Source organism: Staurois parvus, unplaced genomic scaffold, assembly GCF_062004578.1.
Source record: "Staurois parvus isolate SC_StPar_1 unplaced genomic scaffold, SC_StPar_1.0 ptg000061l, whole genome shotgun sequence".
Classification (NCBI taxonomy): domain Eukaryota; kingdom Metazoa; phylum Chordata; class Amphibia; order Anura; family Ranidae; genus Staurois; species Staurois parvus.
In genome coordinates this window covers 10,774,382-10,797,311 of record NW_028317857.1, presented here as the reverse complement: position 1 = coordinate 10,797,311, position 22,930 = coordinate 10,774,382, and the positions used below count along the sequence as shown (strand labels likewise).

The following is a 22,930-nucleotide window of genomic DNA, read 5'->3' as shown; positions in this document are numbered from 1 at the left end:
TCTAAATTTACAATCCTAATGTGCTCCGCTGCACCCTGGTTTCCTTCCACCATCTCCTGCACTCCCATCCTTAATTAAAAACTGCTTGTAAATCAAAGTCTAAATCATGTCTGCATATTATCTGCTGATGAAATGAGATCTTATGCCCTCTTTTAACTCATCAACCTTCATTAGCATTTAGCGAGCCCACATTTACCCTGACACATCAGTAAACACTTGCTAAAGTGATCATTTCTTACGAGTGAATTTTATGAACTTTAAATATGGCGTTAAAGAGATGGGAATAGGATGCCCTAGGACTCATGCTGGGCTACAAGAAATGTGTAGATTTTCTGTTTGTTTAAGGAATTTGTACATTTTTCTGCATTGAGAGCCTATGCATTAAAGTTTTGCATGAACAAGAAATGTGAGTACATTCACACCTTGCTCCAATTGGATGCAAGAACCCCTGTGGGCAGGGGCGGACTGACAATTCATGGGGCCCCTGGGCAATAGGGGATCATGGGGCTCCTGTGTCCTTGCCCAAACTCAAAAAAGCCTATGAAAAAGGTACCAGGGGCATCTCATGGGGCCCCCTACTGACCCCGGGTCCTCGGGCAGTGCCCGAGTTTCCAAATGGTCAGTCCGCCCTGCCTGTGGGTGTTCCTGCGATTAGCTGCGGGAGGGACCCCCTCCTGTATCTAATTACGGCCACTCACATGTAATCGTTCAAGCAGCGATCACATGCAACTGATGAACCCTGGACACAGACTGCCTGCAGCCACAGCTATATGTGGTGACTGGCATTTTTCTGTACTGGATAAATGCCAGTCACCGCAAGGGCACATAGAAAACACTTGTTTTCTATGTGCCCCATTCACACCACAACACTGGTGTGATATGTGGTGTGGTGCAGTATGGACAAATGCAGGCATTGTTTTGCCTCAAAACAAAGTGTTTTTAACACTACTACAATCGCTCACTAATACACAGATTAGGCTTAATAAGTATTAAAGCAAAACATGATTTATTGAATAAGTTCTGTTAGTATAATAATATAAAAATTGTCAGAATTGCAAATCATATTTAGATCATATTATAGCAAGAATAAAGTATCAATACATCCCCGGATATTGTAGCATCACCCGTTGCCCATTGGTTGGGGGACTCCAGCAACCAGCAAGGGGAAATCCGGGAAATCACCGCAAGGCACGTCTGCCGCATCTTCAATGAGTCCCAAATTCCCCTAGAATCCCCCTTCTTTTATATACTTAATTTGGAATGTCCTTATCTACTGCCATGCGCAGTATCTCCTTAATATATAACATCATGTATGATTCTGCGTAGTAGTTAGAGTCATACCTATTTTGATGGAATGCGCATCTGGTGAATATCAGCCATATCTCTGGTTTCAACTGGTTTTACCTGCTTTAATGTACACTTCCAACATGTTTTGAACTCCAGTTACCCATCTAATGGTTATAATCGTTATCATTATGACAGTTGAGTGTCAATCACTTCTCATCCATACATCCTATACACTCATGTCACATATGTACCACAAGCATGTGACATTTTTCTGCAGCACACTGGAAGGTAATACATTAATAAAAATCTGTGCATACCTTCGTCTGTGTTATATAAGCAAAAATCTAGCCTCACAGCGCTGACTCCCCACACACCGAAAGGGTTAATGAACCAATTACATCTAGAGGTGCCAGAATAACTCGATATACATACCTTATTTCATGCTTCAACAGGCTTCCTCCACTGGTCCCACCCTTGCCCACACAATGTAGGGTTAATAGCATTGTACTCAATGTTGTTGAGGGACCACCTACAGACCAGAGCTTCAGGGAGCAGAGGACAGCAATGGAGTGGGTGATAATATAAGTAGCCATGCCCGTTCCTTTAACCTCTAGACATTACAAGCATTTAACCTTTGCAGTGGAGGGTGGAGCCACTGCAAGTGAATTTTTTTTCTAATTTCTGGAGTTGGGCTTTAAAACAGATAATACCGACATAGATAATAACACCCTCATCTTTACCCTTTGTTTCCCCGGAAAACAATCTCATCTCGAGTCCGCTGTGAAACAATTAGATTGAGTCTGTTTTACTGTTTAATTAACTGAATTAAAATGGTTATATAAATGAAGTATGCTAGGAAAGTACAAGAGCATGAAGTAAGTGAAGATATCATAATCCTCTCTACACATAGAGATCACATAGTTGTTGTGGCTATCAAAAACATCACAAAAGCATGACAATTAAGCAATTACATTTCTAATGGCCGTAGCACAAATAGATCATGAAAAACTAAATTTACTGTATAGAAAGATATAATTTTCCCTCATATTTACATTGAAATATACAGTGTGTGTGTGTGTATATATATATATATATATATATATATATATATATATACATACACACACATACAGTTAGGTCCAAATACATTTGACACAGACATCATTTTAGATTTTCTCATATATTTACCAAAACATAGTCAAGCTATAGCTATATAATGGATATAACATGCTCTGTGTTGCTCTTGAGATGCTCTTGAATACAGAAAAAAAATCTGGTTGCTATTTGTTGTTACACTTTGCACATTTTAGTTGTCATATGAACTTTCAGTATAAATCCTGTGTATTTAAAGTATCTTCAGTATTTGTAATATATATCTTCACATATCTGCTAAAATCTGAATATAGTACATAAAAAAAGCCAACATAGATGTCACCTGCAATAATGGAGATGTTTACATGCTCACGGAGGGAATGCCGATACTTTTTTCTTGCTATTCTTTGAAATTAATTAAGATGGTTCCATTAGCTGAGCATCAAAGACAAGATAAGAATGTTCAAATTCCCAGTTATTTACACCTTGTCAGATAGGTGGAAATTAATTTCAGCGTAGAACAGCATATGTATGAAAAGTGTTACCATTCAGATTTAATAGCATAGCTGCCAATGTTTTGGTGCAGTTGCAGTTTTGAGTAAAGTGAACCTGTATTCACAGCTTCCTAATATTCAAATCAGAGAGCCTTGAATCTAGAAGCGGATTGGACTCCTCATCCAGTTTTTTTTTTCACTTCTCACCCTTCCCTTTTCATTGTTTTAACTTCGACTGTCTTTGTTATGATTGTGAAGGTTGAAGACGAAGTTCTGAAGATATTGTAATTCCACTTGGTCTATATACTTTGTAAAATGTTTGTAAAAGTTAAATAACAAATTTATATAAAAAAGTGAGCCTTTACTCCCTAGCATTAATATTAGTAAGAAACATCCAGTGTGTTCAGAATGTGCTAACACACTTCGAAGGGTTTTCAAGAGAGCTTGGGAAAACACACCACGGTGCAATGTGGGTGTCTTGGTGACCAAATGAGAGGTGCCCGCTTTCCATTGCAAAGTGCAATAGGGGTGTACCTATACATGACTTTCTATAAAGCCAATATTTATTGAGGGCTGCTCTAGCATCCTGCAATGCAAGGCTGAGAGCCTTGAAGTTTAAAACCACTGGACGATGTCTTTGAAAATCCATAAAGTGGGTTTCAAGAGTTTAACAATCATCTTTTGGTATGGGTCTCTATATCATTGTTCCTTAAAGTGATGCTGTCATTATAGAAATACACGGGCTGCAATGTCAGGCTTCCTTTGGTTCTCCCCATCCAGATTGTTTACCTCTCACCCTTCTGGCATCCTGCAATGCAAAGCTGAGAGCTTTGAAGTTTGAAACCACTGGATGGAGTCTTGAAACCACTGGATGGTGAAAAATCCATAAAGTTGGTTTCAAGAACATAATTGCCTTTGGCCATGGATCTCAGTCTATATCATTATTCCTTGAAGTGATGCTGTCATGAGAAAATACACAGGCTGCAATTTCAGGCCTCTTTCGGAAAATGCTAGACGACAGGTTGTGTCTCACTTTAGTATGATCCAGACAGAGTCTCAGAACAAGTATTCTATATAAAAAAGTTTCAGAAATTTTTCAGAAATACCCATTTCTATACTTGTTCTGGGTAAGCGACTCAGACAGGACGACAGCTGGAGAACTGGCATTTTAAGGAGGAGAGTTCAGCAATGGCAGCCCCCTATTATTTTCTCATGACAGGGTCCCTATAAGCTGTCCATCAACTTTAGAGGGTGTGTAGATGGATGTGCATGCATGGTCCGACCATATGCTGATCATTCAGCTCACTACACAAACTGTAATATTTGTGCTGTATGTCAGTTCCTGGAATCTTTTTTGATATCAGAGATATAGGAAGTCTACAGGAGGCAAAACCCAGCAGACTCCACCTATATTTGAATTATGACTTTTTGTTGTAGCAGTCCCTAACATGCAAAATTCTCTCATCGCCATTTAGAAACTAAGATGTAAACGTGTGAAATGCTGTGTCTGTCATCATAGATTTTAACTGCACAGCCTTAGGAGAACAAGTCAGATAATGATTGCCATTTGCAAAGCTTATGATCTCACTGTGCTTATCAAAGATGAAATTTGGATCCCTAATATATACAGAATGAAGCCAAATCTCACATTCTCTACATTTCCCACCTGTAATGTTTACACTTTTTTTTTTATTTTTTTCTACATTCAATTACCTTTCTTCATGATTTTTGTACAATTTATTGTGAATGTTTACTATTAGACACTTCTAAAAGTACATACAACTGGTTACTTGAATTACACTAATGGCTTGTGATTTCCAGACAAACACAGTGCAGGTCACAGCAACTTCAGGAGATAAGCTGCATACAAAGGAACATACTCTGCACCCTTTAAATGATGCACTGTGTGTGCTGCACTATACGTTACTTTCAATCTACACCGTATTGTACATTGTTTCTAAGAAAGATTCTTCTAACAATATGGAATTGTATTACATTAATTGATTGGGCTAGCAAATATTAAAGTGTAAATGCCTGAGGTTAAAGTGGAACTTTACTCATTTTTACGGTCCTCACCCCTTGCTCCTACCCTCACCCTTTTACACATTATTAAAAAAAAGTTTTCTTTAAAAAGTAAAACTTAAAAAAAAAAACTTCTTTGCACTGTTCCCCTGTGCATACGCATACACACTGCGAAAAACTAGCAGAGACTTCCCTTGGCATGTGTGCAAATGCGCAGCATCTCTTAAACTACTTTCTGGGATGTGTGATTTACCTTCCCACTAGCCATTTGTGAGACGCCACGCATGCGTACAAACGCTACGGTTGTCTTTGCAGCGTGTGTGCGCATGCGCAGGGATTTGGTGCATACACAGATAGGGCACTGGCATGTCTGTCCCATAGACCTGGCAGAGACTCACAGTGTGTCTGTGCATGTGTCAGATCCAAATGGAAGATGATGGCGCTGAAGAAGAGGGGTGAACAGAAAGCTTTGGCTTCAGCAAGACAACGCTGAACTCCATGGTCTAGTAAATACTTGTTTTTTTTAACACAGGGAAAAAGTGTCAGGGTTTTTTTTTTTTTTTTTGAGGCGAGGGGGGTGTTGGATGGCATATAGCCCCTCTTTAAAGTAACATTAAACCCAAATGCAATCATTTATTAGTAATCATTTATTATACTGCAGCTTAGCAATTTTTAGATGTGACAGCTGCATTAGTTTCCTTTTTAGGCTTTCTTTCTTATGTTTTCATCTGGTGATCCAGCAGGTAAATTGTTGTTTTTCAGAAACTAAAGCTCTCCAGTAGACTGTACCAGTTTTCATGGATGAGACAAACCACTTAACACTGGCAGGGGTGATTAAAATGATTAACTTTTATTTATTCATGCAAAATCTTGATCCCATAAGGAAAAAACCTGTTTGCTGTAACTGATTATAAAGTGTGAGCTCGAGTTTGGCTTCAGTTTGTTTAGTGTATTTAAATCTGTTAATACATTTAACAATACCCTGCCCAAGACGGACGATGTTGCTGTGCCTCCTGTACTCATTCCTCCAGAGTTGTGTCTCTCTAATACAGGAGATGTGTTGCTAGCCAGATCCCCAAGTGAAAACAGAGGGAAGAAAACCAAAGAAAAGGGAACTAATGCAGCCACCACATCTAATTATTGGTAAGCTGTAATGTAATACATTTTTGGTTTTGGGTTTAATACTGTTTAAGTTATTTATCTAAAAAAATGTATCTGCACATGGAAAACAAATATGATCCCTTTTATTTCATTTTTTCTAGGTTGTAAAGGTAGAATGACACTTTAAACAACACATTGCTATTTACTGCAGTTAGATTATGAACACTTACCTGTGGCAAATGGTTACACTTGCTCCTGTTGGGAATGTGACCTGCAAGCTGAATATTAAAGAGGGCCTGTAAGGCCGCCTGTGCTGCTTGGGCTTTGGCCAGTTTCTTACTCCGTCCTGAACCTTCAAATGTCCTCCCATCAACCCTCATTGCCATCACAAAACGCTTGATGTGCTGCTTCTCCACAGTCTCTGAAAGGCAGACGTACCTCAGTCCAGGTCTCAGTTCATTTAGCATCACCACTGGGTTCTTCTCACTCTCAGCTGGGGATGCCATCTTGTGCTTGTTTTGTTTAGTATGGCCCATTAAGTCCAACGTGTGACAGACTAATCTCCCATGTCGATATGCACTGGAAAGCAATTCGTTATTAACTGGGCTGTACGAGGCGAAGTGCTCGCTGTGTGCCGTTGGCTCGAACTCTTTGAACAGAGTGTCTGGGAAGTCTGCCTGGTCAGATGTGAAGTCAGTGGAGGGGTTGATGCAGTTCCCCATCGCAAAGTGAGCCTGACAAGCATTTGGAAACTGGACAAATGATTTCAGAGCCAGCTCGGCTGCCCTCATTTTAGCTTTCTTCTTTGTAGGTCCGCTGCCCTCGAATGTGAGCCCGTTGACTTCCACCGCCACGGAGAACACAGGGGCATGGACTGGACCGGTTTGAGAAACTATTCTGTATTGCAAATCAGGTTTTAGCTCATGGAGCTGAACAAGGGCGTTCTTGGGAGTTACTGACCATGAAAGTTTCTTTAGAATAATCTGCAGCTTGCAAAAATGGCCGCCGTTTCCTTCCTCCAGGGGCCGCTTTCTTTTAAGGCTGGCTGGTCCGACCTTTGGTCTGTCGCTGGATAAAGCCACGTCCTCTCTGTTTCCAACATTGCGGTTTTCTTTTACTTCTGTGCTGCTTGTACCTAGGCAACCAGAGAAAATATATGAGTGCTGAATGCTGTTATATTAGACTTGCAAATCTAATTACAGACACCTACCTATTGGGTATTTTTTTTAAACGTTCTATTTACACCATACTCTAGTCAATGAAAACACAGATGGAATATGTCAATGAGAGCTATTTTACCTGCCAAAGCATTTATATTTCTGTCCATTCAATCCTTAGATTTTCACATCCATGAGGACAATAGTTCCAGTTACAACATTCACTCTAGAGAGTTTTACTTCCTGTTGTGATCTCAGGACAGGAAGTGGGGAAAAAAATCTGACATGGGTTTTAACTATTTATTAGTCTATCCAAAATAAATGAGAAACATTTTGGCTTTAGACATACTTTAAGGCTTAGTTCACATCTGTGCAGGTGGTGCCACTGTGGGAGCCACACAACTACCTGCAGCCGCTCCACCCAACCAGAGGAATGCAGAACCTGCAGGCGAGTTCCATTAATTCTAATAACAAGCCGCCCATGCTCGAAATCGCAACTGTACTGGGAACCTCGATTTTCTTGATTTCCCAAGTAGTGCAGGGACTTCTTCCCTGCGTGTCCCACATATGTGTACAATGGAAGCCCCTGTTTTGTGCTAGGACTGCACTCACTCAGCTAACCAAACCTTGCGACTTCACTGTCACCAACAGTTCTAGGTCAGCTTAAAATCAGTAGCCCATAGAATGGGCTCCAGATCACATGATCACTGTGACAGTCAATCATATTGATCACATCATTGTGAAGCCCAGAGAATGCCTCTAGCATCAAGAAATCCTGTAAAGCAGCATTGGGAGCTGGAGGTAAAGAGTTAGCTTAAAGTGAATGTAAAGGCAGATTTAAAAAAACAAAATAACAAACGTGTTATACTTACCTGCTCTGTGCAATGATTTTGCACAGAGCAGCTCCGATCCTCCTCTTCTCAGGTCCCCCACCGGCGATCCTCCTCTTCTTGGTGTGCCATCATAGAAAGCCACTTCCTATTGTGGCACACCTGTGTGCTTTCTCTAGAGCTGGCTATGTGTGTCTATAACACACACAGAGCATGCTTCGGCCCCGCCCCACCACTGATCCCTCCTCACTGGTTATGACTGACAGCAGTGGGAGCCAATGGCTCCTTCTTCTGTGTCTGAGCCTATGAGGAGAGAAAAAGCCGAGAGAGCCTCTGCTCTCATACACTTTGCTGAAATTGAGATTGGGCTCAGTTAAAGTGTTACTAAACCCAGGACCCTGCATTCACTATATCTGATCTCCCACAGTACACACAACATGGAAATGCAGTAAACCGAGCTTCTCGTCTTTCCCCCTCCCCGCCCCCCCCCCCATCCTATCCATCACTACCAACAACACCACCATCAATCCCGCCCCACAAACCAAAGTCCTTGGCGTCATTCTGGACTCAAACCTTTCCTTCCAACCTCATATCAAATCACTTACAAACACATGCAGGCTCCACCTCCGCAACATCGCCAAGATACGCACCTACCTTACCCCAGACACCACTAAACTACTCGTTCACTCCCTGATTATCTCACGCCTTGACTACTGCAACTCCCTCCTCACCGGCCTACCCCAGTGCAGGCTCTCCCCCCGCTTCAGACCATCGTGAACTCAGCGGCTAGACTCATCCACCTCACCAACCGCTCCACCTCTGCCACCCCCCTCTGCCTATCCCTCCACTGGCTCCCTATCGCCCAACGCATCAAATTCAAACTACTCACTCTGACCTACAAAGCCATTCACAACACTGCCCCTGACTACCTCACCAACCTGATTCCCAGGTACCACCCTACCTGTACCCTTCGCTCTTCACAGGACCTCCTTCTGTCTTGTTCCCTGGTCTCCTCCTCCCACGCATGACTGCAAGACTTCTCCAGGTCCTCCCCCATCCTCTGGAACTCACTACCCCAATCCATCACACTGTCACCTTCCCTCCTCACCTTCAGGCGCTCCCTGAAAACTCACCTCTTCAGGGAAGCCTACCCCACCCTCACCTAACAGCCGTTCTCCTTCATTCCTCCTACCACTCCATTCCCCACAGCCATTTCCTCCTGTACCACTACCTGTACCACTACCCCCTCCCTTCTAGATTGTAAGCTAGGGCCCTCTAACCCCTCGTGTGCTGTTTGTAGTTGCTGTACTGTTTCATGTATTGTCCCCCCCTCTATTGTACAGCGCTGAGTAAACCCTTTGGCGCTATATAAACTCGATGTAATAATAATAATAATTTTAGTAACTATCAACTGCTAAATACATTTTCTCATCAGCAATATATAGCAGTCTTGAAACTTTTATCAGCTCTAGGAAGATGCAGAACCCCTGACCTCTGTCTAGACAATGCTGATTGGCCTGTGCTGATCACATGCACCCTCCCAAGAAACTAAAAAACAACCTCTCTAGCAATACACACCAAACTGAGCATGTGCATGCCTACGGTTCAGTCTGGAGATAAGAGGTGATCTCTTGAAAAAGGGGAGTGACAGAGAAGACAGGATCAAATGGCCTTTTTACACAATGCAGAGGACTAAGCCCTTAGGTTCCACAGTGAGTATAACAAGCATGCTTTCTCCATATACAGACTGATTTTACTGATTTACAAGGAGAACCATGGCAATGTTTTGACTTGGACAATTGAGCTCTGCTAAAACCAAGGACTTTGCAAGTATTCTTTCTTCTTCTTTCTTTTATTTCCCTCTTCTGTTCTCCCTCTTATTGTTCTCTTTATTTCTTTGTAACATCACTTTTTGACAGTGCTAATTGGCCCTGTGCTGATCACATGCACTCCCCCAAGAAAAAAAAAATCCTCTCTGGCAACACACACCAAACTGAGCATGTGCAGAGTATCAGTATGTCTTATCAGGAGATAAGAGGGGGACACTGGAAGAAGGGGAGGATCAGAGAAGACAGAATCAAACAGCCTTTTTACACAATGCAGAGGATTAACCCCCTAGATTTCACAGTGAGTATAACAAGCATGCTTTACTACATATACAGACTGATTTTACCTCTGTGGGTTTAGCAACAGTTTAAGTAAAAAGAAAGGGAGGGGGGGTAGTGGGGAGACCTGCATGCGAAGGTTTTTTTTTACCTTCATACATAGAATGCATTACTATTAAAAAATCTTCTGCCTTTGCAACCACTTTAGAAAATAGCATTTTTACTTCTATCTGTGCTGCTATTAGGAGAGGTTTCCCCCATTTCCTGTTTTGGGGACATTCTTATTACCAGGCAGGAAGTCACCAATGGTATTAACACAGCAACAGGATTTCCAATCTTTTCCCATTCTATCCAAAGCTAAAAAAAAAAAACCTACCCCCCCCCCCCCCCAAGAAAAAAAACTGTATTTACACTTTAACCACCTTAATAACATACCTTTGTAAAAAACAAAAAACAGTGGGTTGGTGGACACAATTTTTTTGAGCACCATTTTTAAATATCACTGCAGAAAATATGCATATGCGGCCACTGAAACCTTCATATTCCTATGATATAGCTGTCATCGGCAGCACAGGTCGCCTGTAAAATGTACCAATGAACCAATCACAGCAATCACAACTGTGAACACAAAAAAAAGTAACAGCCCTGCCTTTCCATCTTTGCTGCTGATGGTTACATCTTTTTAGGTATGGGGCAAAAACACCCCTGACCACCACTACCGGTACTTATGGCGTACACTGCTGATCACAAACATGTAAATGGGCACTTACCACCAACCATTGGCAGACTGACCATTTGGAAACTTGGGCACTGCCCGAGGACCCGGAGTCAGTAGGGGGCCCCATGAGATGCCTCTGGTACCTTTTTCATAGGCTTTTTGAGTTTGGGCAAGGACACAGGGGCCCCATAATCCCCTATTGCCCGGGGGCCCCATGAGTTGTCAGTCCACCCCTGCCACCAACCACCACCATAAGGAGAACTAACTCTTGATTTTGGGGGTGTTTGTACTGCCCTGGGATTTTAGGGTTTTGTTTGTCCTTTTTTTATAGCAAAAAATACTACCCAGAGAAAGCTCTATGCGTCTAAAAAAATACTTTAGAATAATAATGCAATGTGCATACTGAAAACACGTTGGAGCTTATAGATTAGAATAGAATACAGCCTGAGAAGTAGATAACACTTTTCTTAAAGCGTACTGATTAATACTTGCTTTTAACAAGGAGACCTCTTTGTCTTCAGCTGATTATATGCCTGATTTAAAAAAAAGTGTCACATTATGTCTCATTTTCAAAGCATTATGTGATAAAATTACAATGAATTAATAGACAAACTGTTACAGTATTATAATAAGGTATAATACAATATTTCACTTTAGGATCGCACTGTGAGAATAAAATAATAAGATAAGGCAGGGCCTAAGCAGTGTTAGAATTATCTGTTTTATTCTTTGGATATTAATATCTTGCCTTCTATTTGTTGATGTTGAAGTACACGCTGATATAAAAACATCAATTAATGCAGTGTTGCAGTCAAGTAAAAATGATTAAATGTACTTCCAGTTTCAATATAGTCTGAATTTGCTTGATATTACGCTCCTGTGTGTACACCAGCACATACACTAGGAGGGAAGGGCCAGCACTAGGAGCCAATCAGAATCTGCTAGTGTACACATGCACTGATAACAGGATAGAGCACTGCGAGCTACTCCTTCATTGTCCAATCAGCATGCTAGTAGTGTGATCTTGACTAAGCTGTGCTGCCACAGCAGTGGACCCGTATATGCAGTGGACATGGCTGTGTGGACCTGTCTATTGAGTGAACCTGGCTGTTGACCTGTCAGTTTAGCGGATCCGGCTGTGTGGATCTGTCTTTGAGGTGGACCTAGCTGTGGACCTACCTATACAGTAGACCTGATAATTTATTATGTTTTTCCCAGTTGTCTGTTTCCCTGGCCTACATTTCCTCCATCACCATGATATCATTTTTGTTATCCACCGATAAAGTTAGTGGCGGGATGGTCGTAGTTTTCCAAAATTTGGAGATAAGCTTTCTCACAGCTGCCAGAAGAAATTATTTGTGCACATTGTATTTATATGTGCCACTATATAAGCTTTAAAGATAAATATTGTATTGCATTTTGTGCCCCTGTTTGAAAGATTAACTCTAACCTCTGGTGATACCACTGAACAATATTTAGTTTGATACACCTAGTATCTTAAACAATTGTTGTGTTTTTTTTATACTTTTCCTTCAGATGTTTTTCATCCTTTGTTGCATCTCAGAAATGCTGATCTCTGGCTGCCTCTTTATAACCACTTCCCGTCTACATGCACCCTAGCAATGGCTGCATGGCATTCATCAGGGTCGGTTTCTTGTACCAACAGTGGTCCATGCCTGCATAATATTTTGACATAAGGCCACTTTTAGTCTTCGCTGGATGACAATGTGACATGGTGGTGATGCAGGAGCACAACTGGGAGTCAGGGATGGAGTGTTGTCACCCTAAAACAGAAAGTACTTGAACAAGGACCTTCATGACAGGATCTCCGGGAATTATATTAATGGAAGCTGCAGATTTAAAAATTCCTGAAAATATCTTTTGGAGAGGAACAGATAGACATTTTCTTGAGTGGGTTTACATATACTTTATTACTTGAAGTCAAAATTGAAGTCAGAGTGGATTAATACAATTACATACAATCTTGCTAAACATAACCAGTTTTGTATTTTTAGCTTCATGTTTACCTAGTGAATTTATACTGGAACATTAAAATGCCAAACCTATGGCTGTTCCAGTTTTGGGAAACATATGTCATTTCATAGAGGCCAGGTGGAGCAGAACACGTCTCCGGGGAAATGATATATAATAATTTATATAAGATATGCTACATAGGTGACCCAAATGCATAGCATTGATGGAGTGCCTGGAAGAGGACAATGTACTTTATTATTAACTGCCTGGTACATAGAATCCCAGCTCAGCAAAATTTAGCAGTGATAATCTCTGGTTTTTCAGGCCTCTTTCTGAATGTTGCCAGGAATGAAGGAGAGCTGTGTGCCTTTGGGGCTGGTGATTAGGAACCCATGGTGGTGTGTTATTAAACCATTATATGGCCATTAATCTTTTCTGCAACATAACGAGTCGTGAAGAGGGAAGTGGAGTTGACTGTAAGTGGGGATAGGGGTTGATTAAACAGGATCTCCTTGGAACAAGAACACCGTAATTTTAAGGGAGATGAGGTCTATATGAATTTGATAATATCAATATTCACATCTATCATTCTAGCTGATGGACATGTGCCGATAACTTTTTTTTTTTTTTTTAACAAAAACAACTGACCCATGTATGGCCAGCTTAAAGTGGTACTAAACACATACTATTTAATTTACATGAACCCTCCTCTTTATGTATGTGGATGAAGACACTCTAATTATTTTAATAAAAAAAAAATCAAAGTACATTTTTTTCCCTATTTGATATACAGCTGTCACGTGACCCACCTCTTTCCCAGGCTGTCTGCAGGGAAACATAAGCAGGAGAAGATTCTAGTCCTCTGCTGCTGGTCACATGTTAAAATAAAAAACTACCATTGGGATACTGAGTAAAAATAATATCAATAAACAGTTTGAAAATATCATACAAATATATATTTGAACTTAAATACTTTTATTTTTGGCAATAACATGGTGTGGGTGGATTTTGCCCAATCACAGGCTGTGTCATGCCCCTCCAGCCTGCGTTTTAGAATAACAGGGAAGTGAGCTTCCATCAATCTAGATGTAATATCACATCCCCATTGTGTTTCTATCTGACTAGTGGGTATAGAGGAGAAGGGAGGGAGTGGGCTTTCATTTTCCACTGTGTATATGCCCACATGTGTGATTCTATAGTCACATGGGCTGCTCAGATATGATAGAGAGGAAATTCTCAGGGTAGAAATACACTGAAAACTCAGCATGTGCCAACACTGCTCTGCAAAATCTCCAACTGCACTGGGGACATGGACAGAAGGGGGAGATAGAGAACAGCAGGATCAACCAGGTTTTTTGCAGAATCCAAAATCGAATCCTATAGTGACTGAGTGAGTATGAACAGCATGTAATACACCATTTATTGATCACTTTTATTGATGTGGGTTTAATGATACATGGAGGTTGATTTTCTAAAACTGGAGAGTGCAAAATCTGGTGAAACCAATCAGCTTCCAAGATTTTTTTTGTCAAAGCTTAATTTGAACAAGCTGAAGTTAGAAGCTGATTGGCTACCATGAACAGCTGCACCAGATTTTGCAGTCTTAGTAAATTAACCCCTTTTTTCAGAAAGATGGTCTGAGGAAAGATGGTCTGAGGAAATAGCAAAGTCGTTAGGCTCATTGTCAGATCCAGCAGAGTGCAAACAAACTTCAAACAACGTGCTGCAGTTATTCAGGGCATGAACAGACAGTTCCACTTAGGGCTTGTTCACACTAGCTGCAGCACTCTGCAGAGTGATCCATGTTGGATTGATTTTCAGAGGTTGTATGACAGGTGATGAGAAGCCATTATCTTGCCTCCTTACCGACTGTTTCAGTTTATAAAAACCCACACCACTACACTTCAACAGTGTGCAATGCATGTGGTTGAGGTGTTTTCCCATTCACTTGCAGCACTGCCTGTCAAACACAACAGCGGAGGTAATTTTTACATGTGTATACATACATTCATGTATTACTGCCTTTATAGCTTGTGTGTGTGAGAGTGTGTGTGTGTGTGGGGGGGGGGGGTGTAAATTGTGACTCATCCATTTGTTTTTACTGTCCTCAACAGCAAGTGTAAAGTTAGCCTAAAGTTGGCCTGAATACTTCAACATACTTGTGACTTCTTAATTTATTAAATTGCACACATTAACAGTCTTTTGATTTGTTTTAAAACATATCTTTTAAGCAAAAGAAAACTGCTTGTTTGAAAGAAATATATATTTTCACTGAAACAGAAGACATTAAAACTTGGTTCTAAATAATACATAATTTTTTGTAACATCTAAACTGTAACTTAACCTGAATCAGGTCCATGAGTAGGTTTTCATCCATGAAGCATGGCCAAATGATGTACATGTAGGAGTACAAGTAGGCGTGTGATCTTGTATGCAACAGAAACAAGTACAAAGATTTGGATATTTTTCAGAATGTACTGCATCTGGAATAATTGTCCTTTTCAGATCTCTCACATGGATTTCTGTGCTTGTCATTTTTTAGCACTTTTTAATGAATTAATAATTCTACCTGGGGCCTGTTGTCACTGTCAGTGTGTCTCAAAATGAAAGCAGGTAGCACATGAATGGATTGCATTTCCAAATAAGACTACTAATGTAATATATAAGAAATAGAAACAAAATATAATAATAAAAAAACAAACTACAAGAAAGTACTATAAATTAATTTCAAGAGAACATAAGACAAAAGAGACTTCATATGCATGTATACTATTTATGGTATCTATACTGGTCTATCTATCTATCTTTCTGTGTTTCTATCTAATGTTATAGGAACAGAGCTTCATCCAGCCCCTTTTCTCTATTGACATAGATTTTCAATGAGAAAGTCTGGCCCATCCACTAGCATTCCTTAATGTAAAAGTAATTTTTTTTAAAGTATAATTTTTTTCTGCACAATACAAAGGTATTGTATGTGGTCCATATTAATAACAGGTTCCACAAAAAAACTAGAAACAATAACAGCAAGTGTTCATCAGTACGTAATATCAAGGGCTGTCAATCAGGGACAGGCAATCTAGAGAGGGAGAAGGTAGTGCAATATTTTTGTAAAATCACTACATAAAAAAAGCAGAACAGTTACAGGCCATTAATGTAGGCTCAGTACAAGGCAACTCTGTAGAAAAAACTTCTTTCCACTTTTTTCCGTGGCTTCCTTGTCCCAGGAGAAGGCAGTTCAGAAGTAAAAGAGGTACACTACTAAAAGCATGCACTGCAACTTCCAGTTTGTTGTTCTGAAGATGTTCCTAGAGAAGAAGTGCTTATAAGTATATCAGTAACATTAGTTTAGAGGCACTAATATCAGAAGATGAAACAGTATGCTGTAGGATAGATATTGGGACATAGCAAGAATAGTACTTGCAGGAGAGTGGTAAACCATCACCTCCCCCAAACCCAGTCCAACTATCCAACCAAGTGATCTCTTCAATTTGCCACTTGCTCAGGAGATTAAACCAGACAGTCCAAAGACAAGTATAGCAGAATAGCTAAAAGTTGTAGTCCAAGAAAGCACAGCAAAGATGTGCTAAGCCATCACAACCTAATACCTCATGCTAAAAACAGGAAATTACATGAAGCCAAGATCATCTAATTTTAAAGCAAAGATCTACATATCACTGCTAGCCGAAGAGGACTCGCAGTTTACCAAGAGGTAAAGAGAAGAGACATAAAAATTTTGATATGAACCAATCGTACTAGCTAGAAACCATAAATAATTTATTGGAAACAGGAGATGTGTGTCTAGGATGCTTGATGCATACTGTTGGCCAAGTGGACATGGACCCAGGTAGAGGATGCCAAATTTGGATTGTTGGGCAGAGGGTACTCAAATCTTTACAACAAGGTGCATGCTCAGCAGGTTCATTAATCAGAGCAATACTAGGTGATAGTTGTCCAGTAACTCGTGTCAGCAAAGCAAATATTCCATTCCAGAAACCCTCAAATCTTGGGACATACCTACCAAACATGATACATCATGTCTAAAAGGCGACATCCCCTGAAACAACAGGGGGAGGAGTTTGGGTATATTTGGATAAGCAAGTGGTAAACAAGTACCATATTGTCATACCCTTGATATTTTCCCTAATCACGGAGACATTCACAATACCTCTAAAAGAAGCTTGAAGACTTCTCTGCCACTAGTCAAGGTTTTTGACAATAGAAAGATCCTTCTCATACTCCTCCATACATGTCAATTTAGGAGTACTGAGTAATAGCCCATAATGTAGGGTGTGCATCAAAGTGTCAAGAACCTAAAATTCAGACACTTCCTGTTATAAGGTGACCACTGTCTGTCCCTGTCTCCCAGTTGTTCTGTGTTGTCGCTTTGTCACAGAGGTTTCTGATGGGGACTAAAGTTTTAACACACAATTTGCAATTGTGGTCCACTGTTATCACAGGAAGCCCATTCTGAAAAACAATGTGGAGCCTGGTACATAGATGTAGACATGAAATACAAGGAGGCTTTAGAAGATCAGCTACACTGCGATGCAACAAATGATAAAAACAAGGTAAAAACAAGTATTTTTTTTTTTAAAAAAAGGGTCAGTTGTTTATGATACACTATGCTTTAGGAAACCAAATATCATTTATTTAGGGTTTACATCTTCTTTAATGCAAGTGAATACAGGACAGTGTTACCAACATACCAGATTGAAATTCACTGACACACCATCCAAATTTTACTGGCATAGCCAAGTTTTTACTGGCATTTCCAAAAGTTAAAAAAATTACAGTTTTAAGGGCAATTTTCAGTATTTAGACTACAAACAAATACAATATACAATTAGCAATGTGATTTAGGGTAGCTATTAGGGCCAAAAATATAGTTCTTATTTTATGTTTAACCATTTGCCGCCCGCCCTATGGCCGAATGGCGGGCGGCAAATGTCATCAGCGTTCCGGGTGGACGCCATATGGAGTCCTCCCGCACATGCGCAGATTGCGCTCCTGCAGAGCGGCGCAGCAGCGCGATCTGTCACCGGCCGTGTACCTTGGACACGGCCGACAGATCTGAGTATCGGCCCTGTTGCCGGTACCATGTGACCTGCTGTGACCAATCACAGCAGGTCACATGACAGTTGTATACAATGGATGGCTTCATTCATGCCATTCATTGTATACTAGTGTCTAGCTGTGAATGGTCACAGCTAATCACATGCACATGTCATGTGCTTAGCTGTGGCCAAATCACAGCTAAGCACAAAAACAAACAAACAAAAAAAAAAAACCCTGAATGAATCGATGTCATTCAGGTAAATGCTTGCTTATAGCAAAGTAATTCTTTGCTATAAGCAAATTGTGTAAAAAAAAAAAAAATACTGATCACTTCCCCAAAGTAGTACAATGTCACTATGGTAACATTGTACTACTTTGGTCATAGTGAAATATGAAAAAAAAATCTTAAAAAAAAGAAAAGAAATTTAACAAAAAATTTAAAATAATAAAAAAAATTAAAAAAATTAAAAAAATATATATTTATATATTTTTTCATACTGTCACCAGTCAGTGTCCCTGATCACCGCCATGCCAGTTATATGATGACGCTGTACTGCACTGGTGACAGTATGTAAAAAAAAATAGTGAAAGTAATTTTTTTAATTTTTTTATTTTCCGAAAAATTATGACAAATAAAATACAACTTCAAAAAACCTCGCCATGCCTTTTATGAAGTACGTCGGACTGTATACTCTGCAAAAAGGGGTCATTTGGGGATATCTGTACTGTTCTGACATTCTTGGACCTCAAGAAATTAGATTGGCTGTCAGTACTTCAGGATTGATCAATATTCAGATCTATACCATAGTTTGTGAACTCTATAACTTTCCTACAAACTAAAAAATACATCCTAATTTGGGTTATTTTCACCAAAGACATGTAGCAGAATACATCTCGGCCTAAATTTATGAAGAACAATTATTTATTTGCAAACTTTTATAACAGAAACACAGAAAAACTTTTTTTTTTCAAAATTTTTGGTCTTTTTTTGTTAATTTAGCAAAAAATAAAAACCCCAGTGGTGATTATATACCACCAAAGGAAATCTCTAGTTGTGTGAAGAAAATGATAAAATTTTAGTTTGGGTACAATGTTGTATGACCGCGCAATTGTCATTCAAATTGTGAGAGCGCTGAAACCTGAAATTAGAATGGGCACACACGAAATTGACTTTCGCAGTGAAACTGACAGCAATGTGCAGCAGCACAGATGATGATGACACTTCACCGACATGACACATCCCCTCCTGAGTCACAGTGACAGTCTCTCTCCATGTCAGGTGTTCCCTTCAGTCCACTCCAGTCCCACTCCTGCACTGGCCATGCTCCCTTCCTGCAGACTCACAAGCAAGGCTCCAGCCACTCCGCTTGTCTCCCTTGCACCATGACATCACACGATATGCTCTGGCACTGCCTCCGCCAGACCTGCTGGTACCACCAGAACGTACTGTAGCCGGCACTCGGATGGTCTTCGCCGGCTCTGGACCGGAACAGCTCTGGACAGGAGCCAAGCGTCATATTTGTAACTGGCAACCTTTTCCTGTCACTGGCATTTACTGGCAAGAGAAAAGTGCCCGTTTTTTATTGACTGCCAGTAAAAATACTGACGATTGGCAACACTGATAAAAGATGTCAGGACACCAGTAACCTGTGACCCACACCAAGCTGTCACCATCTGATTCCTGGAATCATTACTAGTACTGGTGCAGGCAGGCTTATCTTGGCATCCATAGAGGCATGCTCTGCTCTAGAAGTAGCAGAACTACCAAATCAAATTAGAAGAAGGGTTTGGCTGCACACCAGAGGAATGATGAAAAAAGTACAGATCATTTATTAATCCATGGAAAGACACAAATAGCAGCACAGTGGCTAAATGGTTAGCATTTCCGCCTGGCAGTACTAGGGTCACTGGTTCGAATCCCAACCAAGGCACCACCTGCCTGGAGTTTGCATATTCTCCCTGTGCTTGAGTGGGTTTCCTCTGGTTTCCTCCCACACTCCAAAGACATGCTGGTAGGTTAATTGGCTTCTGTCTAAATTGTCCGAAGTATGTGAATGCAAGTTAGGGGCCTTAGATTGTACGCCCCTTGAGGGTTAGGGACTGATGTGAATGTACAATTGATATGTAAAAGCGCTGCGTAAATTGACAGCACTATATAAGTACCTGAAATAAAATAATAATAAAATAATAAAAAGCACCAGGACATTAGCATGGCTGTTAATGCGTTTCACACGATCACGTGCTTAGTCATAACAAAGAAAGAATCAGAAGTGCTGTCTCTTATAGGCATTGATCAATAAAGAACACCTGCCCCAATCAGCATTCCTGAGTCCCAGGGAAAAGCCTACTAATTACAATGTTGCAAGACATATAAAAACATTCTATCAAAAAAAGGAAACAAAAATGGAAAAAAATTAAAATGAAAAAGTACATAGAAAACATACAAATAGATATCCCTGAAAGAATGTATATATACAGGGATACCATGCATGAATAAAAGCCTTGACTGTCGGATAGGTATGATCCTGACATTACTTTTAAGGTTAATACTGTTAATTGTAAAGTTACCACTGCATGCGATTATCATTATAAGTGCAGTGATAATGGAAAACCTCACACTTCTATAAAGAATTGCAATTTATATTAGGGAACTGTTTATGCAAAATACAGCAGTTACTAAGTGTACTTTACATACCTAGAACTCGGCAATGTATTCCATTTTTCATTATCTCTCAAACTCCCAGAGCATATCTCATTTTCTACACAGTGCTGTTGTCTTATCATGCACAGAAGAGTTAAATGGGCTTGTGTGATCATCATGCTCTGGGTCCCCTGAACGAGAATGCATCACTAATAATGACAATGCCTATGTCTCTAGGTCGAAAGGGCTCAGAAAAAGCAGTCATCCGATTCTCCATGCTACATTTGAAGAGATAATATTGTTTTTCCTGAAGGTTATTCTACTTTCAAACAGTTTAAACTTTTTATTTTTAACACAATGCCCTCTCTAAAATACTAGAATATACCACTTTCACTAACTGTGTGAGCAAATGATTTTGTAATAATAACCAGGATGTATATTGATTGCAGAATTTTATTAACAGAGTTGGCAAGTATGCTTGTGAGTGTATGTCCTTTATATCCACGATGACTAAAGCTTCTCCCATATTCTGCTTAAGGCAGAACTCCAGTTTAAAAAAAATAACAAATTGCACATTATAAATAACAGCTTTTGCTGAAATATTTAACTTCAGTCCTGCTCTACCTGTAAGTACTTCCTGTTCACCACCAAATATCCTTGAATGATCTGGTTGAATGATGGCCAGCATCATTCAGCCCACTTCCTCTGAGCTCAGGCTGTCAAGGACCCACCCCCTAGCCTTATGATTGGACAGTAAAGGAGGAGCAGCACAGTGATGAGCACACCTCTCTGTTGCTCTGCTTTCTATAAGCAAGATCCTTGTCCTTGTCAGCATATGAACTGACTGGCCCCTGGTTTTGCTTTTTCCTCTCCCAAGCCGAGCTCTACTGTACAGGGGTTACAAGAGACTGATATTTATATATTACATAAATTTATATAGCGCCATTAATTTTAAGCAGAACTTTTGCATATATATTGTACATGCACATCAGTCCCTGCTCTCAAAGAGCTTGCAAGCTAAGGTCCCTAACTCATACATGCACATAATAGGTTCAATTTAGGCAGGAGCCAATTAATCTACCAGCATGTGTTTGGAGTGTGGTAGAAAATCGAAGTACCCAAAGGAAACGCACGCAGGCACAGGGAGAACATGCAAACTCCATGGCTGTGATTTAAACCAATGACCCTAGTGCTGACAGGTGGACATGCTCACCACTTAGCCACTGTACATACACTGCCTTCATTTATAAAAAATGCATTTCAAGTGATTGTAAAGTCTTAAGGATTTACACACCATCCGATGATCAGCTTCCCCAGCTCTCCCCCCACATACATAAATAAGTCCTATCTGAAATCAGCACTATGCCTGACAGCAGCATTATTGCTCTATCACTCCTGACAGGATTCAGAGACAGCAGTGGGGGCCATTGGCTCCTTCTGCTGTCAATCAAATCCTGTGAGGAAGGATCAGGGGGTGGGGCTGAAAAGTGTGTGTCTATAGATGCACACAGTCAGCCTTGGGATCGAGCCTGCATGTGTGCCCCCATAGCAAACAGCTTGGAAGGGAGTAGGAGTCGAATGTGCTGGCAGGGGACCCCAAAAGAAGAGGTTCAGGACTGCTCTATGCAAAAACACTGCACTGCACAATGTTATTTTAATGAAAAAAATGTATAAATTTACAATCACTTTAATGAGATATTGTTCAATATATAGTTACATTCAATTGGGTCTCTTAACTGCATAGAGTTTAGTTTTAATTTGGACTTTAGGAAGATATAAAACAGCACACTAATTCAGTTATGTATTTATTAAAATATAATTACATATATTATTAAATGTAACAAAATTAAGTATCTGTATTAGACTTGCTATCAGATGCTTGTCATTGCTATTAAAGCAGTGTTTAGGAAAGATTGGGAAATGGAAGAGCAGCACTTAGGGCCTGATTGGGAGATGGAAGAGCAGCACTCGGGCCTGATTGGGGGATGGAAGAGCAGCACTTGAGGCCTGATTGGGAGATGGAAGAGCAGCACTTGGGGCTGATTGGGTGATGAAAGAGCAGCACTTTGAGCCGACTGGGAGAAGGAAGAGCAGCACTTAGGAAGGATTATGGGGTGGAAGAGCAGCACTTGGGGCCATTTGGGTGATGGAAGAGTAGCACTTGGGGCCAATTGAGAGACAGAAGAGTAGCACTTGGGGCCAATTGGGAAATGGAAGAGCAGCACTTGTGGAAGATTGGGTGGCAGAATTGCAGCAGCTGAGGCGATTTGGGTGACGGAAGAGCAGCACTTGGGGCCGATTGGGAGACAGAAGGGCAGCACTTGGGGCCGATTGGGAGACAGAAGGGCAGCACTTGGGGCCAATTGGGAGAAGGTAGAGCAGCACATAGGTACAATTGGGAGATGGAAGAGCAGCAGTTGGGGCCAATTGGGAGACAGAAGAGCAGCACTTGGG

At 40.6% G+C, this 22,930-nt stretch overlaps 1 protein-coding gene across 1 annotated transcript in view; it reads right to left on the bottom strand.

Moving 5' to 3' along the window:
- ADARB2 (adenosine deaminase RNA specific B2 (inactive)) overlaps window positions 1–22,930 on the bottom strand; it is a 748,635-nt gene that overhangs the window by 244,403 nt on the left and 481,302 nt on the right. Inside the window, exon 4 of the mRNA XM_089668727.1 lies at window positions 6,227–7,131. Within this exon, the coding sequence (XP_089524853.1) occupies window positions 6,227–7,131 (905 nt within the window). The remainder of the gene's footprint in view (window positions 1–6,226; window positions 7,132–22,930) is intronic.